The sequence below is a fragment of the Heteronotia binoei genome, chromosome 17 (assembly GCF_032191835.1).
Source record: "Heteronotia binoei isolate CCM8104 ecotype False Entrance Well chromosome 17, APGP_CSIRO_Hbin_v1, whole genome shotgun sequence".
NCBI classification, from domain to species: domain Eukaryota; kingdom Metazoa; phylum Chordata; class Lepidosauria; order Squamata; family Gekkonidae; genus Heteronotia; species Heteronotia binoei.
Window position 1 is genome coordinate 18227751 of NC_083239.1, and position 23891 is coordinate 18251641.

The window sequence follows — 23891 nt, forward strand, 5'->3', positions numbered from 1 at the left end:
AGGGGAGATAGTATGTTTAAGGCAGATTTTTTAAAAAATACCTCAAAACTGCACTCCATTTTTAGCTCCAACAATTAAAAATTCTCACAATCCCTGCTGTTGCTCAGGGGAAACTTTGAAGGCCTACACCTTTTTAAAAATGTAAGTTAATTTCATTTTAGAACTTTCCCCCTCAAACTCTATTTCTTGAGGCTCTCCAATTTCTACTGGTGTTAAAGATAGAGGCCACAATTTATCAGGTTTTGCTGCATGAGTCCCAGTGAAGCTGGGAACACCTACCCAAAAGACACGTCTTTGCCAAGACTAGTATATTGTAAAGTCTAGGCCCTCTTTTATCCATTTGGAGTTCATAATTAACCTTCTGTAAAAACAATAAGCATTTGCTAACAAATACAAGAGACATGAAAGTATACTAGATTTGAAGAAAGCCCAAACCCCGTTTTGAAAATGTGCTTTGTTGACCACAGATGGACAGTATCTTTAGAATACAAGTCATACACAAACACTCACACTTATTTTCTTTTTAAAATGCCATCATGAGAAGATAAACCCCACTGGAGGGGAAGGGGAGACAAAATATTAACAGCAATGTAAAAAAACCCAAAACTTAATTCCCACCAGTCCTGAGGACCAGACCTTTGGCTATTCCCAGTGGAGTCCTTTGCAGAAAATAAAAAACCCCTGTCCGTGTGTTTCTTCAGCCTAAAGGCCCCTTCATGTTTTTGGGTTGATACATTGGCTGCTCCAGAGGCATCATGCCAAAGCAATCGGAAGGGTTGCAGTGGCCTGTTTTTCCGGGAGGCCCCGTTACTCCTGGAGGTCCTGGGATACCTGGAATGCCCTGCTGGCCCATCGGCCCTGGAAGACCGACCTTGCCATATCCTGGAGGTCCTTGGATGCCTAGGAAGACAGAACAAGGAGAGGAGGTACATTTCATAAAATCCATCAGGCACCATGAATACTGTTTGCGGGGGAGGGGGTCATTTGTAAAAGGCCAGGCTATTCCAGGGAGAGCCTTGTTCCCTAAGAAGAAGGGGAGGGTATGGGAGACTTGACAGCATTTTGTAGCATTTGTGAATTTACAGACATGCAACCTGGACACTGTAGGCACCCGGGCAAAGAGTGCCTTCAAAACAGCATCACTTCCCCCCCTACATAGGGGTGGAAAGCACTGTCGAGTCATAGCTGACTTAAGGCAACCCCACAGAGTTTTCAAGTCAAGAGAGAAACAGAGGCAGTTTGCCATTGGCTTCCTTCTGTGCAGTAACTCTGGACTGCCTTGGTGATCTCCTGTCCAAGCATTAACTAGAGCCAACCTTGCTTAGCTTCCAAGTTCTGATGAGATGGGACTAGCCTGGGCCACCTAGGCCAGGCCTCCTTCCTATACACCTGCAAGCGTTTCTTCCATTCTCCTTCACCAATTTCATTTTCTTCAGTTAATGGCAAAACTCAACCTGCCTTTCTCCTTTGTTATCTGCAAGCAAACTTGCAGACTGTTTCAGGTGCAAATGCACATATTTATATGGAACAAAGTTAAGAGTCCAGTGGCACCTTTAAGACCAACAAAGTTTCATTCAAGGTGCCAGCTTCTGTGTGCACTGGACAATGAAATGGAATTAGAAAAAGCAGTTGTACATACAGAGGGTGAGGTAGTAAATTAGCATGCAAAATGGTAAAGTTTTTTTTAAAGATAAAAAGAATAACAAGCTTGGTTTATGGTTCTCATCTATTTGGGTTCAGCTTTGTTGGTCTTAAAGGTGACACTGGAGTCTAACTCTGTTCTATTGCTTCAGACCAACATGGCTGCCCACTGTGATCTATCTTTATGGAAGGCACCACATGCTGAGATGATTTGGATGCTTCCAGAAGCATGAACTGGCCACCAATGTTCATTGACAAATCATCTCCCCCTACCCCCACACAATTAAGCGAAACCAGCACTGGGAGAAAAGGACGTGGTCACAGAACTCTGCATTTTGCCCTCCCAGGTTGCTGCACAAAGATGTAACAGCTGCATTTACAATGACAGCACACAAACAAGACTGCATCCTCATAATCTGCTTAACTTATCTGGGGTGGAAAAACCTTACCACCATCACCACCCCACTCCAAACTTGCAGTCACAAACAGGGATTAATGCAGCAGTTCAATGGCACTGACTAGAAAAACATACACCAGCATCATTTTGTGAGTCAGAGCTCACTCCATCACATGCAAGAAGTGTACATCCATTAGGCAGAGAGAAAGTATGCAAATCAGTCCCTAATGGAGTTCCTGCCCCTGATAAAGTGAGCGCTGACTCATGAAAGTTCATGCTGGAATAAATTTCCCTAGTTTTTAAGGTACTGTTGGACTGCTTGTTTTTTACCACAACAAACTAATGTGGTGACTCCTCTAGAATTATAAACGTAGACTAGAAATCTCTATATCACCATGGAGTACAAATGAAAAGGGCCAGAACCCGAACTCCTTTAAAATCACTCTGACTGAATATAAACAGGGTGGACTGAAATTGTTAGAAGGTCATAAGGGCTGAAATTCTGCTTAAATATATAGCCAAAGGAACCAATAATGTGGATCTTCAGCAAATTACAAATCTCAGTCTCCTATAAAGATGAGCCAACTTTGTCCCCAAAACCCTGAAAAAGTCAAACCATGAAAAGTGGATTTAACTGTTTGTAAAGAGTGCAGGGACCTTTACCTGGAGGGCCAGGGAGCCCAGTCTCTCCCATGATTCCAATCCCCTTGTCTCCTTTGTCTCCTTTGGCACCTGGCTCACCTGCAGTGAGAGAAAGAGAATGGAGCAGAGGAGCCATAATGGGAGAATCCATCTTCTGCACCTACAACACTTCCTTTCTTGACACCAATGCTGAGGTTTGTGTTGAAGACAGGGCTACATCATTTGGGGATGGTCAGATGCAGAATTCTATGCTAGAGCAGGGGGATGAAAGAAGGGTTTAGCAAGGGAAGCCCTCATGGGAACATCTAGAACCAGGAGCACAGGGGATACCCCGCAATTCCAGATCTGAGGGTACCAGTGACACTGCCCGAACTCAGCTGTTTTTGCAGCTGAGCACTTATAAACAGAAGAGCTTACCTCTCATTCCTGGCAGTCCCTGCCGTCCCTCTCTCCCAATCTGTCCAGGCATTCCTGGGGCACCAGGAGATCCTGGCCGCCCAGTGGCTCCATCCTTACCAGGAGGCCCTGGTCTTCCTGGCTGCGCAGCCAGTTCCACTGGGAACTGTAGCCGGGAAGTATAATATGCCATCCGCTCTGCAAGGGGAGACAAAAGGTGGAAGCAGTTGTGGCCAGGGGAGCTGATGGTGGGGAAGGCTATCCGACAAAGATAGTGCCAAGGTTAAAGGATCAGATCAAGGCTGGGGGATTTAGGCTGCTTCCACATGATGAGGATTCTGTGCTCTGCTTTCATGGTCACTGTGAATGCAGATGAATGTACAATAGAGCACCCACAAGGGAGCTCTCTGTGCATTTTCTCCCATCTTTTTCTTTTGCCTTTGCACATATGCTCTACAGTGAAGTTGCACAGTCAGGCGTGTCGTCATTATGGCAGACATGGTGATTTGCCAACCTCCCTTTCTTCCATCACTTGTGCTGTAACACAATATCAACAATGTAATGGTATCCTTCTGCCTGTAGCAGTGCCCTATACCTTTTGTTTTCTTTTTCCTGGTACATGGAGAAATCAACGAGTAGAGAGAGTTTGAACTGTTTGGTGTAGCAGTGAATTCCTGCTCTGCTCTAGCAAGCTCACAGCTTCTCTTTTCAGTTCCTTTCTAGTTCCTTTCCAGGCAATGTGCATAAATGCTTCCTGTACCTTTTCCCTTATATCTCATAACAAAAGTTCTGGGGATTTTATTTAAAAAGAAGAAAAATGGGAATTTAGAGGAACTTCAATTTGAAATGGAAACAGGTAAGTGGCAACAGAATATTATAATGTTACTTTGCTACAGCACAAACTGACCCATTGGACTACTTACCATCTTTCAGCCTTTTGTAAAAGAAGTGTGAAAGAGGAAGTTTTGCTTTAGAACAAGCACTAGGATATACAATCTCTCTCTCTCTGTGTTTTTCCTTTTGTGTTTACAAAGTCTAAGGAATCCATCTGTGGATGTCCCCCCCCCCCCGCTTATTTTGTGAACTTCCTAAGTTAGTAAGCAGGTGGGTGCCCCTTGCTTCTTATCAGCCTGCAAATACAGCAGTGCCCTTCAACTGTTCAGCAAAGTTTCAAACCTGCCACCCAACCCCTCCTGAGGGAAAAAGGGGGTGGTGTCCCTGTTACTAACCATCAAACATTTTGTTCAGTTCCTGTCTGATGAATCGCCGGATTTCATCGTAATTCACAGCATCTGCCTAAATAAAGATGAGCGAAAGTCAGTTCCACTCTGTCTGTGCCAAGAAGACAATGAAGAAAGAAGAGCTGAATTTATACCCCACCCTTAACTCAGAGTCTCAGAGCAGCTTAAAATCTCCTTCCCTTCTTCTCCCCACAGCAGAGACCCTGTAAGGTAGATGGGGCTGAGAGCTCTCAGAGAACTGTTCCTTAAGGAATAGCTCTGTGGGAACTGTGGCTGACTTAAGGTCATGCAGCAGCTGCATGTGAAGGAGTGTTCTCCCAGTTCTCCCAGATCAGAACTGGGAGAACCCAGTTCTCCCAGATTAGAGTCCACACACTTAACCACTACACCAAACTGGCTCTCAGGAACAATTTGTACGTTTTTCCTTTTGTTGCATTTGGAGCCCAGGTTGCGTGCTGAGTCAGAGAAGACCTGAGGCGACGCGGACAGAAGCTGTGCTCCCTGGCCGGACTAGCCAAGAGATCGCAAGACGGACTTTGCCCCCCCCCCCTCTCTTCAGATCACCAGGCTTCAGATGCCCAAGCGGCTGAATCAAACCCGAAGTTGGTACCATCTGCATCTGCACTTTAACATCATTGGGACTAACTTAACACCTTGCCACCACCAGCACCTGCACTTTAACATCACCGAGACCACCACCGGGACTGAAACTGTAAATGTTACTAATGAAGAACATCTATGGGCAGTGTGCAATAATTACCCAACAGACTATCTGGACTCACACCCCATGGATGAATGACGGCTAGCTCACTAATAGAACCAATTATTATTATTGTTAATTAATTATTGATTATTTTATCGATCAATTAGCGACTGATTTAATATTTAGACTTAAAAAAAAATTCTTAACTTATTAATTAGGATGGGGGTGGGAGGGATTATTTATTAATAAGTTTAGGAACTAATGAACTTATATGAATTTAAACTAATTGGTTGTAAGGCGGATTGGGAGGGCTAACTAAATTAATTAATTTAAGACATAAGTAGTGGGTCTATTAGCCGGGAATCGGAGGGGTTATGGTGAGGAGGGTAAATTGAAACGGCAGGTGCAAACAAATCGGGGGAGTGACACTGGTGGGTTTATCTTGGGTTGGTGCAGATGTTCGGCCAGGGGATCCCAGGGCTCCTGGGGAGGGGAAGATATGACGGTGGGAATAGACAGAAATATAAGGGAAGGAGACAGAGACAAAATGGTGCTCGGCCACCTTCCAGTCTACTTCCCATCCCAATGGTAGCAGGTAGTGGGGCCAAGAGGAAATGCTCGCCTCTGTCATTGGTGTTATGTAACGCCAGGTCCATAAATAATAAGACCGCAACCCTTAGGGAGTTTCTGCTACGGCAGAACGTGGACCTGGCTTGCGTGACCGAGACCTGGGTGAGGGACGGGGAGACAGTAGCTCTCTCCCAGATGTCCCCCCCGGGATACTCGGTCTTTCACCAATCACGGATGAGCGGGCGCGGGGGAGGGGTAGCATTACTCATACGGGAGGATTACTCCTTTCGGGCTCTCCTGGATCCAAAGATTGATGGGATTGAATGCACCAGTCTGGCGTGGGATGTTGGAGAGGGGTTGGCAGTTTGGCTGGTGTACCGTCCGCCCAACGCACCAGCTAACGCCTTACCATCACTATTGGAGGCAGTGGCGGGCTGGGTGTTGGAGTACCCGAGGCTTATGGTCCTGGGTGACTTCAACGTCCATGCCGACGACACGGCCTCCACTCAGGCAATGGACCTAGTGTCGTCCATGGCGACACTGGGACTCTCTCAATTTGTCACGACTCTCACGCATCAGGCCGGGCACACATTAGACCTGATCTTTGCAGCCGGGATTTTGGTGAACGATATCGCCGTAGAAGCGGTACCATGGTCGGATCACCTAGCCCTTAAGGCCCGTGTGGGGACGCCGACCCAACCCTGTATGGGCGGAGAGCCTATTTTGGCTCGCCCTCAGAGCCTGATGGACCTGGAACGGTTCCAAACGGCCCTGAGGGATCCCTGGCCCACTGGCAATTCCCTCAATGACCTGGTGGAAATCTGGCAGGGCCAGTTGTCCAGGGCTATCGACGAAATTGCACCCCGGCGCCCTCTGCGCCCTCGTATGAAGCTGGCTCCATGGTATACCTTGGAGTTGCGCCAGCTGAAACAAGGGCTCAGACGACTAGAGAGGCAGTGGAGGCATACTCGGGACGAAGCAACGAGAACATCCTATAGAACGTTTATGAAGTCTTATGAGGTGGCAGTCAAGGCTGCAAAGAAAGATTACTTTGCAACCAAGATTGCATCTGCAAATTCGCGCCCAGCACAGTTATTTAGAATAATTGGGGATCTTACAACGTTGCGACAAGGCAAACCAAATGTTAGAGAATTAGAAATAGGCTGTGAGGCATTTGCGAAATATTTTGCAGATAAAATCTCGCTGCTCCGCCAAGACCTGCCTACCACATTGGATACAGTGAGTGAAATTGAGGCTCCGTGCCTGTCTTCGGGTTTAGTGCTGGACCACTTCAACCCACTCAGCCTGGAGGAAGTCGACAGAATCCTCTCTGCTGCTCGCCTGACAACACGTGATCTGGACCCTTGCCCCTCTTGGCTGATTAAATCTTGCCAAGGGGAACTTAGATGTCCTTTACGGGACATCATAAATAGATTCCTCTTAGAGGGGCATTTTCCAACACCTCTGAAAGAGGCTTTGGTCCGCCCTCTCCTGAAAAAAGCTACAGCAGACCCAGCCGAATTGGCGAACTACCGGCCGGTGTCCAATTTACCGTTTCTAGGTAAAATTATTGAGAGGGCCGTGGCGTTGCAGCTACAGGGGTTTCTGGATGACGCTTCTGTCCTAGACCCATGTCAGTCTGGCTTCCGGCCGGGCCATGGGACGGAGACGGTGCTGGTCGCCTTAGTGGATGACCTCCAACGGCAACTGGATCGGGGCGGCGCGGTGCTGATGCTGTTAGATCTGTCAGCTGCATTTGATACAGTCGACCATCAGCTACTGACGCGCCGCCTCGCCGACATTGGGGTTGAGGGGTCGGCCTTGCAATGGCTTTCCTCCTTTCTCCTAGGTCGGGGACAGAGGGTGGCTATTGGGAGCGAGCAGTCCTGGAGGTGCACACTGGATTGTGGGGTGCCCCAGGGAGCAGTTCTCTCCCCGATGTTGTTTAACATCTATATGCGCCCCCTTGCCCAGATTGCCCGGCGGTTTGGGCTGGGTTGCCATCAATATGCAGATGACACCCAGCTCTATCTACTAATGGATGGCTGGCCCGACTCCGCTCCAGGGAACCTCGACCGGGTCTTACAGGCTGTTGCAACATGGCTCAGGCTGAGTGGGCTGAAGTTGAACCCAGCGAAGACAGAGGTCCTATGCGTGGGTCGCGGCGCTCTGGGAAGGGAAATAGCTCTCCCAGCCTTCGATGGTGCGCCATTGAAAGCAGCGCACCAGGTAAAGAGTCTGGGTGTTTTACTGGAGCCTTCACTATCGATGGAGGCCCAGATAGCAGCCACTGCCAAGTCAGCATTCTTCCATCTGAAGCGGGCAAGGCAGTTGGCCCCTTTCCTTGAGCGCCGGGACCTCGCAACAGTGATCCACGCAACGGTCACCTCAAGACTAGACTACTGTAATGCCCTCTACTTGGGGCTACCTCTGTGCCGGACCCGGAGACTGCAGCTAGTGCAGAACGTGGCGGCCAGGCTGTTGTTGGGACTCCCGAAACGGGAACATATACGGCCGGGGCTACGTGAACTGCACTGGCTGCCGATTATATACCGGGTCCAGTACAAAGTGTTGGTCATTACCTTTAAAGCCTTATATGGCCGACTTCCGGTTCTATGGCGGAGCGGAGCGGCAGCGTTTCGGACCGGCTCTGAAGCCTGTCGAATATCAGCCTTCTAGGGGGGCCTGTCCTAGGTCCGTACTTACTCTGTTGAAGAGCGATAGTACATAGAAGGGGCGAGGGGAGAGAAGGAGCCAGGCTGGCTCTCCGTTAATCCCCCTTACCTTAATTCCCGAAGGCGGAAAGCGTCTGAAGACGAATTAGCTCCAGCCACCGGTCCACGGAGGTGGTGCGTGGAGGTCGGGTGACGAGAGGCACGAACTTTTATTTTTCTCCTCTTTCGGGCACCCTGGTGGCGGTTTGAGACGGCCTCAACTGAAGGTGGGTTCCCCGCTGTCTAGCAAGTCCTCCCCGCCCCGTCTGTGAGTGAGGAGAGGAGGTGTCTGACGTGCACTATAATATCGGCAGCAGCGGCGGCAGCAGCGGCAACGGGAAGGAATGCGGCAAGATAATGAATAAGTGGATGGCTTTTCCCTTTAGTGGAGAGGAACTGTGAAGGGGTTGGATTATTTGAGAAGTTAATTGGCGGCCATTCGGATTGAGACGCTCTGTAAAGTTTGGTTTGCCTACGGACTTTGGGGCGTTGCCAGAAAGCGGAAGTTGGAGTAAAGACACGACGGTGGCTTAGAAGGCCAATCGGGAATTGCGAACACGGACAAGACAGCAATAGTTCGGGTTATATTGGAGCTGTCACTTTAATGAGCAACTCTACCAGTCTGTGAAGCTGATTTATAGCAGAAAGGAAAAGAGAACTTATAAGTAGACAACGTGAGTTATAGTACTCCAAGAGGCGACGGACTATTGACTGGGTACCTTATAGAAGATAAAAATTAGTGGGAAGTATAAAGAGGGAAGACTTTCCATCTTTCTTAGGCTGTGGTGTTTTGTGTTAGGTTATACCCTTTTTTGTGTCTAGTTCCTACCGTTCTGACTGTTAGTTGTTAAATACGTGTATAACCTAAGACAGTGAATTTTAATTAACGTTAAAATCTGATAGTGTGTCTACTGCTGACGATAAGATTGAGTGAAACAATAAGGTTTCAGTGAAACAAATTTTCTTATAAATTGAGGTTAGTGTGTGAACACAGGTCGGTAGGATGTCTCAACAAGGGAAATTTAAATTTTCTCCAGGGCAGCCTAAAGCAGTTGGTGCTGCAATTGCACAGGAGTCAATTAAAGAAATACAGCAGAATTTTACTGAGGCACTTAATCAACTGCAGGCTTCATTATCCAAACAAATAGAAAGACTGGGTGATAAATTTGATGGCTTAGATAATAAATTTAGCGACACCAAAAAAGATGTATTAGAAGTGGTGAAGATAACTAAATCAATAGAATATAAATTGAAACAGACTGAAAGTAAAATGGGAGATCTTGAGCAAAAACAGGTCGAATTAAACAGTAAAATAGCCCCGATGGAAATGGGACAAGCTGAGTACGTGCTCAGATTCCTAAATGTACCAGAGGAAAAAAGTGAGTGTGTAATGAAAACAATGGCGGAAGCACTAACGGACATTATAGGAATAGAGAATGAAGAAGTAGAGAAGGAGATTGATAGCATCTATAGAGTCAATACGTTATACGTGAAAAAGAATGATCTCCCGCGGGAAATACATGTGAGGTTTGCCCGAAAGGTGATTAAAGAAAAGGTTTGGAGGGAAGTTAAAGACCGGCAGTTAATGATAAAAGGAGTTAAAATTAAGATCATGAAAGAAGTGCCCTGGTCAATACGGAGTAGAAGAACAGACTATTCAAAGTTAGCGGAGTTACTGCAGGAGAAAGGCATAATGTATAGATGGTTAATTCCGGAAGGATTGTTATTTACTTACGCCAATTCCAGATTTAGAATAGACTCCGTTTTTAAGTTAGAGGAATTTATTAATAAGTACACGAAAGACTGGCAAAGAAAGGCGTGGTCCAAAAATCCTAAAGAACAGGAGGAGAGAACTACACAGAATGAGTCTGCCCTACATTCAAAGGAACGGGAGGAGGGAGAAGTAGGCCAAGAAGAAGAAAGTTCATATAGAGAAACCAGGTTACAGAAAAAGAAAAAATCTCAGTGGATAGAGTGAGTAGAATACCAAAATAAATCGTAATATATAAAATGAAGATTATTTCAGCAAACATAAAAGGCCTAAATTCGCCCCAGAAAAGGAAACGTGTTTTCCACCAACTCAAAAAATTTAGGGCAGACATCATCTGTCTACAAGAAACCCACACAAAAAAGAAGGACGAACATTTATTAGTTACTAAAGGACTAGGGAAAGCTATATGTACCTCTGAGGAGGGGAAAAAGAAAAGAGGATTAGTAACATATATTCAAGGTGATATTCAAGCGGAGCTAATTTTTGAAGGAAAGGATGCACGTTTTCAGGGCATAGAAATTGTCAAACAGCATGAAAAATTTCTCCTAATAAATGTTTATGCACCCAATGACTTACAGGGCACTTTCTATAGAGATTTATGTCATAAGGTGAGAAATTGTGAATATGAAAACATATGCATAATAGGGGACTTTAACGCAGTAAATGACCCACATTTGGACAGAAGTCCTGGGAACAGTGGCAGAAAAAAAATCAAAAGGAAAGGAAGTAATATTTTTCCTCAAAACTTTGTCAAATTGGTTGAAGATTATGGTTTGGTAGATATTTGGCGCATTTTAAACCCAAATAGACGGGATTATACGTATTTCTCAAACAGGCACAAATCTTGGTCAAGGATTGACATGATGTGGTTTTCAGTTGGCATGGTTAAAACAGTGCAGGAGGCAGAAATTCTCCCTTCAACTATTGCGGACCACTGTCCGGTAATGTGTGAAATGAAAAGTAATGAGAGAAAATCTGGATGGAGAATGTATCATAACTTGACTAAAAATAAGAAGTTTGTTGAATTTATACAGAAAGAAATGACTTTTTTTTTTCAAGTGAATACGCATGATGAGCTGTCGCACACGATAGTATGGGAAACAAGTAAGGCGTATTTCAGAGGATTGGTCATTAATTTTTTAGCGAATAAGAGACGGGAAGATGCTAGAGTAAGGACAGAGTTGACTGATCTAATTAAAAACAAGGAATCTCAACTAAAGGTAAATCCCTCACAAAAGGCAATTAAAGAGGAAGTTAGGAAATTAAAACATCAACTCCATTTAGCCATGTTGGAGGAAATGGAAAGGAAAATAGCATATTCTAAGCAACAATATTTTGATAGCGCAAATAAGCCAGGAAAGTGGCTAGCTTATAGAATTAGGAAGGAAAGGGGAAAAAAAAAAATTAAAGTGTTAAAAGATAAAGAAGGAAGACCTAAATCTTGTCTGGAAGATTTAAAGACAATAATAAAAGACTTTTATTCAGACTTATACAAAAAGGCCGATATGCGTAAGGAAGATCAGGAGGCTTATTTGACTAAAAAGCCTTTGATGAAGATACCGGAAGATAAAATAAAAATCCTAAATGAACCAATTGCTATGTTCGAAATAGAAGAAGCCTGGTCTAAGCTAAAGAAGAACAAAGCGGCAGGCCCTGACGGTATCCCTGCAGAATACTATATTACCTTTAAAGATTTGTTAATTAAGCAATTTAAAAATTTAATTCAGGAGGTTTGGTACTCTGCAAAATTACCTGATTCCTGGAGACACAGTAATGTGACGCTTATACCTAAATTGGACGGACAACCGAATGATATTAGATGTTACCGTCCAATATCTTTACTGAACGTGGATTATAAAGTCTATTCCTTAATTCTGGCAAACAGGCTGAAAAAGGTTTTAAATAGTACAATCCATCCAGATCAAACGGGTTTTCTACCATCTCTCTCTCTCTCTCTCTCGGCTTGGCTTCGCGAACGAAGATTTAAGAAGGGTGCAATAGTCCACGTTTGCTGCAGGCTCGCTGGTGGCTGACAAGACCAATGTGGGACAGGCAGGTCCGGCCACAGCGGCTGCAGGGAAAAGTCTGATTTAGGGTTGGTCCTGTAGCAGTGCGATTCTTCCTCAATCTCCTTTTGTCCTCAAGACCAGCTATGCGTGCGTTCTCAAAGGAAGAGACAGCCTGGTGGATGGTGTGCCTCCATGCTTTGCGATCTGAGGCTAGGTCAGACCACTGGTGACGGTTGATGTGACAGGTGCTAAGGGATTTCTTCAAGGAGTCCTTGTACCTCTTCTTTGGTGCCCCTCTATTTCGATGGCCGGTGGAGAGTTCGCCGTACAGGGCAATCTTGGGAAGGCGGTGGTTTTCCATCCTAGAAATATGCCCTGCCCAGCGCAGCTGCGTCTTCAACAGCAGTGCCTCGATGCTGGTAACCTCTGCCCGCTTGAGGACTTCAGTGTTGGTCACAAAGTCACTCCAGTGGATGTTGAGGATGGTGCGAAGGCAGCGCTGATGAAAGCGCTCAAGGAGTCGCAGGTGATGACGGTATAAAACCCACGATTCGGAGCCATAGATGAGGGTTGTCATCACAACCGCTTTGTAAACATTGATCTTTGTGCCTTTTTTCAGATGCTTGTTGCTCCACACTCTTTTGTGCAGTCGGCCATCTAGATATATACGAACAAACATTCGTATTCTTGCCAACATTATGGAGTATTTGGACTTATGTAGGGATAAGCAGGCTGCTTTTATTTTTATCGACGCGGAAAAAGCGTTCAATAATCTTGATTGGAATTTTCTGTTTGAAATTTTTAAGAAACTGAACTGCGGAGATTTTGTAAAAAATATTCAAGCGATCTACGATAAACAATCAGCCAGGATAGTGGTTAATGGAGATCTAACGGATGAGATAATACTGGAGAAAGGCACGAGACAGGGTTGCCCGCTATCCCCTCTTTTATTTATATTATCTTTGGAAGTTCTAAACAACTCGATCAGGACAAATGCTAAAATTAAAGGAGTTAGAGCGAGAGGAGAGGAATATAAAGTTTTTGACATATGCAGATGATATGGCCTTAATTCTTCAAGATCCTTTAGAGTCAGCTGAGGAGGCCTTAAATGAACTAATTGAGTATGGTGAGGTAGCAGGTCTAAAAGTAAATAAACAGAAATCGAAAATTTTAACGAAAAATATGTCGGATTTAGCATCTCATGAACTTGAGAATAAGATGGGCTGCAAATTAGCACAAAAAATAAAGTATTTAGGTGTAACTCTATCTAATAGATGCAGTACTATTTACGAAAATAATTTTACACCGCTTTTAAAAGAGACGGAAATATTGTTTAAAAAATGGAACAATTTAGGATTATCTTTTATGGGAAGGGCAGCTTTGATTAAGATGTGTATATTACCTAAGATTTTGTTTTTGCTACAAATGATATGCTTCGCTGCTAGAAAGCCTTTTTTTGTTAAAATTACTCAGCAGCTCAGATCTTTTATCTGGCAGGGCAGGAAACCCAGAATCAGATGGAAAATTTTATTGGACAAGAAGCAAAATGGAGGTTTGGCTCTCCCAGATCTAGAAGTATATCACTTAGCTTGTACGACTCTATGGCTAAAAGAATGGATACTTCTAGAGAATAAGCGTATACTAGCGATAGAAGGTTTTGATCTCCAAGCCGGATGGCATGCTAATCTCTGGTATCTAGGGAAACCTCAGACTTATTTTAAAAACCATCTGATTCGGAAGTCCCTTTTGGCATGTTGGGTTAAGATTAAAAATAAGATTTATGGGGGGAAGACTTCCAGATGGATTTCACCGGAAGAGGCTTCTGTGCAGCCTCAATTATGGAAGACTACAAAACCAATTAGATACAGTGACCTCCTTGACGACATGGATAAATTAAAAAATAAGGAGGAGTTAGACATTCAGGGAGTGAAGATAGATTGGTGGATAATGGTGTTGATTACTGCAAAATATAATAGAGATAAAATTTCAGGATTCACAAGGCAGAATTTTGATTTTGATAAACTATTATTGTCAGGCCCATATAAACTAATCAAAAGGGTATATAATTATGTCCTGCTAATGGAGTTAGAAGATGAAGTGGTCAAGGAGACAATGACAAGATGGGCCAAGAACTTGGAGAAAAATATTATGATAGATCAATGGGCCACCTTATGGAAAAATAATTATAAAATAATCAAACCGGTTAGTTTTAGAGAGAATTTCTTCAAAATGTTCCACAGGTGGTACTTTACTCCGTCTCGGTTGAGCAAAATCAAATCTACGGTGTCACCAAAGTGCTGGAAATGTGAACTAAAGATAGGCACGTTTTTTCACTGCTGGTGGACATGTGACTTAGCAAAAAAATATTGGGTTATGGTTTATAAGTTATTAAGAGAGATTTTAAATGTAAATATACAACTGAAAGCAGAGATAATGCTTTTGTCTTTAGTTAGAGATAACATCCCACGAGAAGATGAATATATCACAGTCTATATTTTAACGGCTGCTAGAATTCTATTCGCTAAAGTTTGGAGACAGAAAGATATACCTCAAAGGGACGAGTTAGTACAAAAAATTTTAAGTGTCGCTGAAATGGATATTCTGTCTAATATGATAAGAGGTTTATCCAGATCTGATGCAATTGAGAAATGGAGAAAATTTTATGACTGGCTTAATGAAATGAGATAACGGAGGGAAGAGTTTCTAAAAAGACAATAAAGCTATGGAAATAATACTAAGATAATGTAATAAGGAAGGCTTATGATTGTATATTCCACAAGCAACCTCAATCTGTACAATCTATCTATGTAAATTGTTCTGTGTAAACGTAAATAAAATGGAAATTTTTTTTTAAAAAAAAGCCTTATATGGCCGAGGACCTGCCTACCTGAGGGACCGTCTTTCCTCATATGAACCCCAGAGAGCACTGAGGTCAACGGGGAAAAACCTAATGACTATCCCTGGGCCGAAGGAAATTAAATATCAGAGTACCAGAGCACGGGCCTTTTCGATCGCGGCCCCTACCCTATGGAACCGACTCCCCGAGGAGGTGCGGGCCCTGCGGAACCTCGAACAGTTCCGCAGGGCCTGCAAGACCACCCTTTTTAAATTAGCACATTCGGACTGCTAAGAAAAACGGTAATCAAGGATCCGCCAATGCGGTCTAAAGATCTATACCGCAGTATAACTGTATTTACTGGATTGGTTTTAATGTAATGTTTTAATGTCTTATTGTTTTATAATAATAAATCTAAGGTTTATTATTACTATATGTTTTTATGGAATGTTGTTAGCCGCCCTGAGCCTGCCAAGGTGGGGGAGGGCGGGATATAAATGAAAAAAAAATTGTATCCAAGACATTCAGAGCAGCATTTTACCATGACAACAATCCTGTGAGGTAGGCTACTTATTTTATTTCTTTATTTTGAAAATGTACGGGCTGCCTATCCAGTGACTTGCTGGAGGTGGCTGGGCTGAGTTACGGCCTATAGGCCCCTCAAGTGCTCAGTGGCTATATCGGCGTTTGAACTTTGGTCTTCCATGATCCGACTCAATAGTCTCCCCACCTCTGGGTCCCCACCGACGTTTTAAATGACCCAAACCCAAGTGCATCAGAGGAGCTAAAGTTTTTAATAATCTGTGCCTTTTCCTTCAAATGTAATGTAATGCAATTTATTTTCTCCTGCTTTTTAGACTGATACTGATTCCCAAAGTGACTTACAGGAACAGGGAAAATCTAAAGGCAATTAAAATGGATGCCCCCCTCCCCCTCAGGGAGGATGCTGCCATTTGAGCTGGACTGGGACATGATGTCAGTTTAACTGACGATGTCCTGCCCTCTCTCATCAATGCCAGTTGGGAAGTGCAAAGGAGACTCTGAATCCAACACATGGACGGCTTCTAGTTTTTGGATTCTCTAATTTTGAGTCTCAATAGCCATACTGCCAAACTTTGGGATACATCAGTGTATCCCATTTTCTACGGCATGCCCCCTCCCAAGCCGCCAACATCCATTGCAGCTCTTACCATTGTCCCAGGCAATCCAGGGGTACCAGGGTTTCCTGAAGGACCAGGTGGGCCAGGCTGTCCTCTCTCCCCGGCAGGGCCACGTGGTCCAATGGGGCCCATGGGGCCACTTTTCCCAGGACCCCCAGGCATTCCAGACCTGCCTTTCTCTCCAGGGTATCCTCTCTCCCCTGCAGATCCAGGTTCACCCTGAAACAAGAAAGAAGCAAAAAAGTCAATGCAGCCTCAGTGCTTGACAGGTGAATGGGAGGAACTCAGCCCCTTATCTGTTTACCTTCTGTCCAGCTGGTCCGGTGGGGCCTGGTTTTCCAAATGGACCCTGGTAAGAAACAAAGGGAAGTTGAGTCTGTGAATTCCTACAATGCCCTGCAGTCCACAAGAATTCTAATTCAATACCATTGTCAGCATCATCCAATCAATACCATTGTCAGCGTCATCCAATCAAATTCTCAGCAGGACTCAACCCAACACTTGCGCTGCTGCTCAAGGGTATTTTGACTCCTGAACATTAATGGGTCCCTGCATGACATTAGAAGGTCTGGAATGCCAATACATTGTTGAAGGCTTTCTTGGCCAGAGTTCATCAGTTGTTGCGGATTTTCTGGGCTGTATGGCTGTGGTCTTCGCTTAGTCATACCTGATGTTTCACCAGCAGCTGCTGGTAAAACATCAGGTACAACTATGCCAAGACCATGGCCATACAGCCTGGAAAATCCAGAACAACTGAAGGTCTGGAATGCCCTTTGACTCCAAGCAATAGATGCAACCAAAGCAGCTCCAGAACTCAGAAATATGAGAAATCCCATTATTAAATGGAACTCAGCCTTCTAGAAGAAGGCGGAATCACAGCTTCCTTAAAATACAGGTCTGTTGGAATTTCACCCAACAGCATCCCACTCGCCTCTTAATGGTGTCAGGACATGAGGAAGGCTGTACTGGATGTTACAGAGAGAGAGGGAGCAATCCTGTCTAAAGGGTCTTTTTTTTTGTGGGAGCTGCACATCATTTGTTTCTGAGGGAGTTTATGTGATAAGGTCATCATTAGGAAGTCTTTTTGACAGGTGAGTCCCTTTCCATTCCCTACAGAAGACTTTCTCTGGCCCACCAGCCCTGGCAAGACAAGGCAATCAAGGGAGCATCACATGAGACAGCTCCTTTCTGCACTGCTGGGACAAAACTGGATTTTCTCCTGGTGGAGACTAGATGGGTACCAACCATCTTACCTCTTTGCCCGTTTGTCCATCTGTACCTGGTTCGCCCTGGGGATCAAGAAAGAAAGATGTCATCACTTGAAGCTCACAAATGTAAGTTTGTAAGGTTTTCCTTTTAACAAATGCTGTCTTGGGGCCAAACAACATGTTTAGGTTTTTAATGAGTTGGGTCTCAGTTCCCCAACCTGGGTTCCCAGCTCCAGTTCTCTGCAGCCATGCACCAGGTTCAGGGAATGGCTGCTACAAAACAAAAGAGAGCTGTAATGAACTCAGAATGCTACTGCAGGGGGAGAAAAAGCTCCCCCCCCCCCAATTTACCTGCATAAAAACAGCACTGGGCTGGGGTGGAGTTATTTCTTTGTTTCCACTGCTCCACATGCACAGAATACTCCATATGAAGCAGGAAAAACATGTTAAACCCCTGCATGTTTGGCCCTTGGTTAGGCAGAAGAAGCCAGCAGCAAGGGTCATAGCTGGGCATGAGTCTGAACTGCAGCCACCCAGTCCAAATAGACAAGATTCCTCACTTGCCCACACGGTATCTGACAAAGTGAGCTTATACTGTGAATAAAACTTTGTTGGTCTTAAAGGTGCCACTGGACTCAAACTTTGTCTTTAAAAATAGTTAGCATTTCCATTTGCTTAAGATGTGGATCCAGAGGCATGCCTGTTGCCACGTGGCACACTCACCGGTGGTCCTGGGTGGCCAGGTGGCCCTGGCTGGCCTGGAATCCCACTGATGCCTCTTTCTCCAGATGCTCCCCTCTCACCCTTTTGCCCCTGAAAAAAGAAAATTTAGGAGTTAGATGTACTTCCTCTGCTACAAGTGGCTGGAAAAGGAACTGGAGCTCTCCCACACTATACTCAGGTTCCCAAAGTGGTGGTGCCTCTGGATCAGATGTGTAGACATTCTAAACGGTGGACTTCCAAGCTTCACCCATTCAAGTCAAGTGGACTTCCAAGCTTCACCCATTCAAGTCAAATGGACTTCCAAGCTTCACCCATTCAAGTCAAGTGGACTTCCAAGCTTCACCCATTCAAGTCAAGTGGACTCCCAAGCTTCACCCATTCAAGTCAGGTGGACTTCCAAGTTTCACCCCAAGCTCTTCCACCCCAGGATGGTTGTGGTCTGTGTAGCCCAACACAGGGTGTGCCTCATAAGTTGCAACAACAGGAATTGGGCAGAGGGGGCAGAGCTAATTGGCTGCAGTTCAGAGAAGCAATTGGGCAAACAATTCAGAACAAATCCAGTTGCCTCTCATTGAACAGGAGACAACCCAACCTTCTGGATTGCCCGCCTCCTTGTGGCAGCCATTTTGTAGTGCTGCCCCACTACCCTGTCTCAAAAGTGTCCACAAGCATAGCAAGGCCCTGCATTACCATGTCCTTTCAAATTTTATTTTATTGCTTTTGATATTCTTTATTGCCAGTTTCCAATAGGAAAGAAAGACCAGGAAGAAATGGAATAATAGCAATAATACATCAAAGTAATAACTGGATAATAGCAATACTACACCAAAGTAACAACTCAGCAAAACCAAACCAAACACCAAATAGTTTTAGGATGGATCAAGTATTGTTCTTTAGGGTGGATCAAGTAAGATTCATCTTATGTGAATTTACTGAAATCATCAACTGGGTTGGAATCAAGGGAAGGAAAAAATAGTTGCGCTAACTGCCTGCAAATCACCTCCACATCGCACATTTTGTATTGCAGATTAAAATATCCTGGATCATTCAATGACACTTTCCATTGTATTTTTCCAAAGCTGCATGATTTCATTTAGAGTAATCTGAGGAAGCCGACAGTGGGTCATACTATGTGATACATTTTTTGGCAACTCCCTGCAGCCACGCCATAGCTGCAGGGGATATTTGGCTCAGAACTGTGGGGGGGGGGTGTATAGGGTGGTTGGCATCATTTTCTTTAGCTGCAACAGTTCCTGCAGGGAGGTATTTGCTTAACTTTGTAGCTTATGTGAATAACTGTCTTCTGGGGCAGTTTCAGCTATGGAAAACAGTATGAGGCAGAAGGCAGACTCCCTTCTCCCCCGCCCCCCGGTGCCGTAGTTCTGAAGCAAATTTGGCTCCTGATGATTTTTTCAAATGACAGTCCTTGCATCTGCTCTGGGGAACCCAGAGGTGACTTGCTGAATTGTAGTTTGACCTAGGGAAGATTCAAATAAAAGGGCTCTTCTTTCCTTGGATGGAGCAAATCAGGCTTTGGTGATTAAGCATTTGCCTAGTAACTGCCAATAAAGGATTAACAGTGGCAGATAAGATACTCACAAGTCCAGCAAGTCCAGCTGGGCCCGGCTGCCCAGGGCTTCCAGGAGAACCCTGAAAGAGGTTGGGAAACACAGGAAGTTTAATAACAGCCAACAGAGGAAATTGACACAAACACGGCATGACAGGTGAACATGCAAGCAAGCAGCCTCATTTCTGTATTTAGGGATTTTCCCTAAACCGTTAAGACTTATAAAGCAGGCCCCACCAGACAGCTCACAAACCGCAAGAAAACAGCTGAATGCCCAAATTAAAGAATTAGCCAAAACAAACTGTAAAACTGAACAAAATAACCAAGAGTCAGCAATAAAAAATTCTCAAGCACTGGATGACAAAGTTTGGCACTAGAAGCCCAAGTTTTGCTTCAAGGTGGATTGACAGATCCCAGACAATTAGCCCTATCAAATCATGCACTGAATGAGGTCCCCCCACCTGGATGCAGGTCTCCTGTTGCCTCCTGCTGCACTGATGCTATAGGGTGGCAGCTCTACACTCATTGGCCAGGTCTGAGCCCAGCAGCCTCTGTCACATGGTCAGCAAAGCGAGGGTGCCTGGCTCATTCCTGGGCAATTTTTAAACTTCCCAGTCCATCTCAGAGACAGCAGATCTGTGGTTTAACATTTATCTCCAACATTTGCTTCTTAAAAGGGACCAGGGGATTTATGTCACAACAAATTAATGCCAGGGATGAACAGAAGAAAAGAGCTTTATTTAAAACACTTATTTGCTGTCTCTTCAAAAACCTGCCAGAGATGGCTCACAAAATAAAACAAGATAAAGGGGTAAATCTTACCCCTCCTGTCCACTGAACAAAGTCTGAGGTTTCCTTTTAGCCTAAGGAGCCTTCCTCCTTCCCTCAGACAAAGAACTGCTTAAGTTAGATGAAGTCTCCTTAGGTGGAAAGGAAGGCTTTTTGGAGGATGGAAGGATCCACCCCCAAATCGTAACACAGAGGAAGAACATGCCTTCAATTTGCAACTGACACATGGCTTGGCAATCTCATCCATGGGGCATTCCAGGCAAGAGACAATCAGAGAATGTTTGCCATTGCCTTCCTCTGCATAGCAACCCCAGTCCTTGCGCCTTCTTGTTCCTTCCTTCCCTCCATCATGTTTCAGGCACTTTCTTCGTGCCCTGATCTGGTGTCAGAAGTGATCCTGGCTGGGGATAAAAGTATCTAAATCGGTCCACCTACACATTACAAAGTCCTCATGTTCACTGGGGATAAAATGTAATAGAAGTACTGTGCCTCATGGGCTTGCTCTTGGCAGTCACAACATGCAGGAAGGTGGTAGTGATGGTGCTAACCCTGAGTTGCATGTTGTGTGCAGTGATTTGGCAATTATGAATGAAGGAGGAAGGGGGAAGATTCCGGTACTTTAATCACACTGTCAAGTCTGCTCATAACTCTGATCAGGCCTGCACCTAATCACTGGTTCAGGAGAAAAGCATCCTGGGTAAAGCCATACTGTATTCCATTGCTGCTAGCTTGAACTCTCCTCACCCCCCTCCTTTTCTCTGTTATGTAGTATTGCTTTGAAATGGGAATATGTGAACAGTTTATCTGTGTCTTCTCAGGCTTGGCACCGGGGGAGGTTGGAGCCAAGAGACGCTCAAGGCCAAACCAGGCCTGAGAAAGAAATTGTAACATCAATGTGTTAATGTGCCCTGCATAGTACCCCTCCCTCAAGAATCCCTTTGAAGTACACCTTATATGCTTGCATTCTATTGTATGATCTTTAGTCTTTCAATCTTACTGTAGTCGAGAACCATGATATCAATAAACTAGTTACTTTGTTTCAACGAAGACTCGTTATTGAATCTACCGACTTGACATTTTGAAAGACTCCCCTTCGAAACTCAACCGTTCCGGCAACTTTATAAACCGATGGCCGAAAAGATTCCGGACAACGGGGAGTTTCACAGCGAAGACGGAGAGGCCGAGATGCCCTGGCACGTCCTGGACTCCAGGAGAGCGGCGGCGTCCCCTCCCCAGTTCCAGCTGGTGATCACACCCCGGCAGTATCAACCAAGGACCTCAACCATGACCATGGACGAGGCACCGATCCGCAGGGAGACCATCATGACCTGACACATGAGGAGGGTCCAAATGGCCGAACCAGAGGCCACCAACCCCTGCACCATCGAACCAAGGGAAGTGGACAGCATCGTCGTCGTCCAGGTGCCGGAGGACGAGACCGAGTGCGCGGAATGCCAAAGGACATGCACGAGGAAGATGCCCGCATGTTCCGAGCGATGGTGTGCAGAGAGGTCGATGAAGTGGTGCAGGGCCTGAAAGATGAAATGCGAACCCTGACTGCTCAACTGGGGCGAGCGCTGGGGGTGGCCGGGTCCAGATGACCACCCCTAGCCCCACAAGCCCGAGCCCGCCCGGCTCCAGAAGCGCCGGCGGCACCACCCGCGAGAGGCCTGGCTCCCATGATCCCACCGGCCCCATGCGACGGGGGGAGAGGGCGAGATCTGGATGCCACCTTCGACGGGGATCCGGAGGAGGTGAATTATTTCGCCATCCAGGCGAACAGCTACATGTACTATTGGAGAAATATCTTCCCTGATGAATTCAGCAGGGTGGATTACTTGGGGTCGAAACTGAGGGGGCCTGCCAAGAGGTGGTACGTGAGCCTATGCGAGGCCATGAGCCCCGACCTGGACTATGTGCAGACCTTCCTACAATCCCTACTGACCCAGTACGAGGACCCGCTGCAAGAGACCCACGCGCTAGCAGCGCTCCGCGACATGCAACAGGGGGCCCGATCCATCCAGGAGTACGCCACCGAGTTCAGAGCGAACGCGGCTAAAGTCCGAGGGTGGAACGAGCTGATGAAGATAGAACACTTCACCCAGGGCCTCAATGCTAGCATCTTGGATCGGGCCCTCACACAAGCACGCCTGGACACCCTGGTGGGGTGGATCCAACTGGCGGGGGAAGTGGAGACCAATCTGAAGAGGGTGGCAATGCAGCGCCAGCACCAGTCGGGGAAGAGCCAGCACAAGACGACCCCCGTGAAGGCAGAGACCCAGAAGCCCAAGAAACCCATGGGGGGGTGCCTTCGGGGCTCCGCAAGGGCTTCAGGTGCAGGGACCTGGGTCACCTGGCGTCCAACTGCCCCCAACCATCGTCCACCCGAACCCCCCATGCGGGACCCAAACCCAGCACCCCGGGACCCAAGAAGCCGCCCAGCCGCCCTAAGGAAGCGGGGAACAGTAGCGCGGTGGTGTCCAAGGAGCTGCTGGACGAAGAAGTGCTGCTGTCAGCGGAACTGGCCGATCTGGCGTGGGCGGACGAGCCGGCGGGAAACAAGACTGGACTGCTCTAAACGGTGCCAACCAGCAGGTCGAGCGGGAAGAGGCACCAGCGACGGTGAGAGTAACGGGACGTTTGTATTTTGTTACGATGAAGCTGCTGAACCCCAAATTGAAAAGGTTCATGCAAATCCGGGCCCTAGTGGACTCAGGGTGCAACCGGGAGCTAATTTCCCCCAAGGTAGTGGAGGCATTGGGGCTAGAGAGCTCCCAGCTGCCGCACCCTATGCTGTTTGAGCAGATGGACTGGTCCATGATGTGCGGAGAGCCGTGTACCTTAGCCACCCATCCCTGCCCTTTGGGGATTGAGGAACCCTGGGACCAAGAGATTTTTGTCATTGCCCCGTCGTGCTCCTACCCTGTAGTGTTTGGGAGTGGGCTGGCTGGAGAAACACGAGCCCAGCATCCGGTGGCGGGCTGAAACCATCAGGTTCCTAGATGCCCTTTGCAGAGGCCACCTATGGGACCCGGCGTGGGGCCCACACGCTCCTGTGGCCAGGGAACGGGCCTGCGTGTTGGTGGAGGAGGCACATCCCATCCCGAGCGCCTACTGTGACCTGATGGGGGTGTTTAGCGAACGCGAGGCCAACCAACTGCCCCCCCACCGGAGCACGGACTGTGCCATAGAGCTGATCCCGGGGGAGGACCTACCAAAGGCCAAACTGTACCAGATGGGGTGGGCAGAGAAAAAGGTACTGTGCAAGTTTCTAGATTTAAACTTGGAGCGGTGATTTATTAGACCGGCTACGGCCCCCCACGCCGCCCCGGTGCTGTTCCGAAAGAAGAAGGAAAGCTCGCTTAGACTTTGCACGGACTTTCACAGGATAAACGCGATTTCCATGTCCAATGCCTATCCCATCCCCCTCATCCGGGACCTACTGAACACGGTGTCAGGGGGGGGGGGGGGATATTTACTAAGTTGGACTTGAGGGATGCGTACTTCCGAGTGCACATCAAAGA

General features: G+C 46.3%; 1 protein-coding gene across 1 annotated transcript in view; it reads right to left on the minus strand.

Annotated features, from left to right (window-relative positions):
• Positions 1–439: 439 nt before the first annotated feature.
• The window catches only part of COL16A1 (collagen type XVI alpha 1 chain), a 259550-nt gene continuing 236098 nt past the window's right edge, over positions 440–23891 (minus strand). The window contains exons 63-71 of the mRNA XM_060258217.1: positions 19611–19661; positions 18012–18101; positions 17334–17369; positions 16385–16429; positions 16111–16299; positions 4306–4372; positions 3098–3274; positions 2702–2779; positions 440–900 (exon numbers count right to left, since the gene is read on the minus strand). Coding sequence (XP_060114200.1) covers positions 698–900; positions 2702–2779; positions 3098–3274; positions 4306–4372; positions 16111–16299; positions 16385–16429; positions 17334–17369; positions 18012–18101; positions 19611–19661 — 936 coding nt within the window. The 3' untranslated portion in view covers positions 440–697. The remainder of the gene's footprint in view (positions 901–2701; positions 2780–3097; positions 3275–4305; positions 4373–16110; positions 16300–16384; positions 16430–17333; positions 17370–18011; positions 18102–19610; positions 19662–23891) is intronic.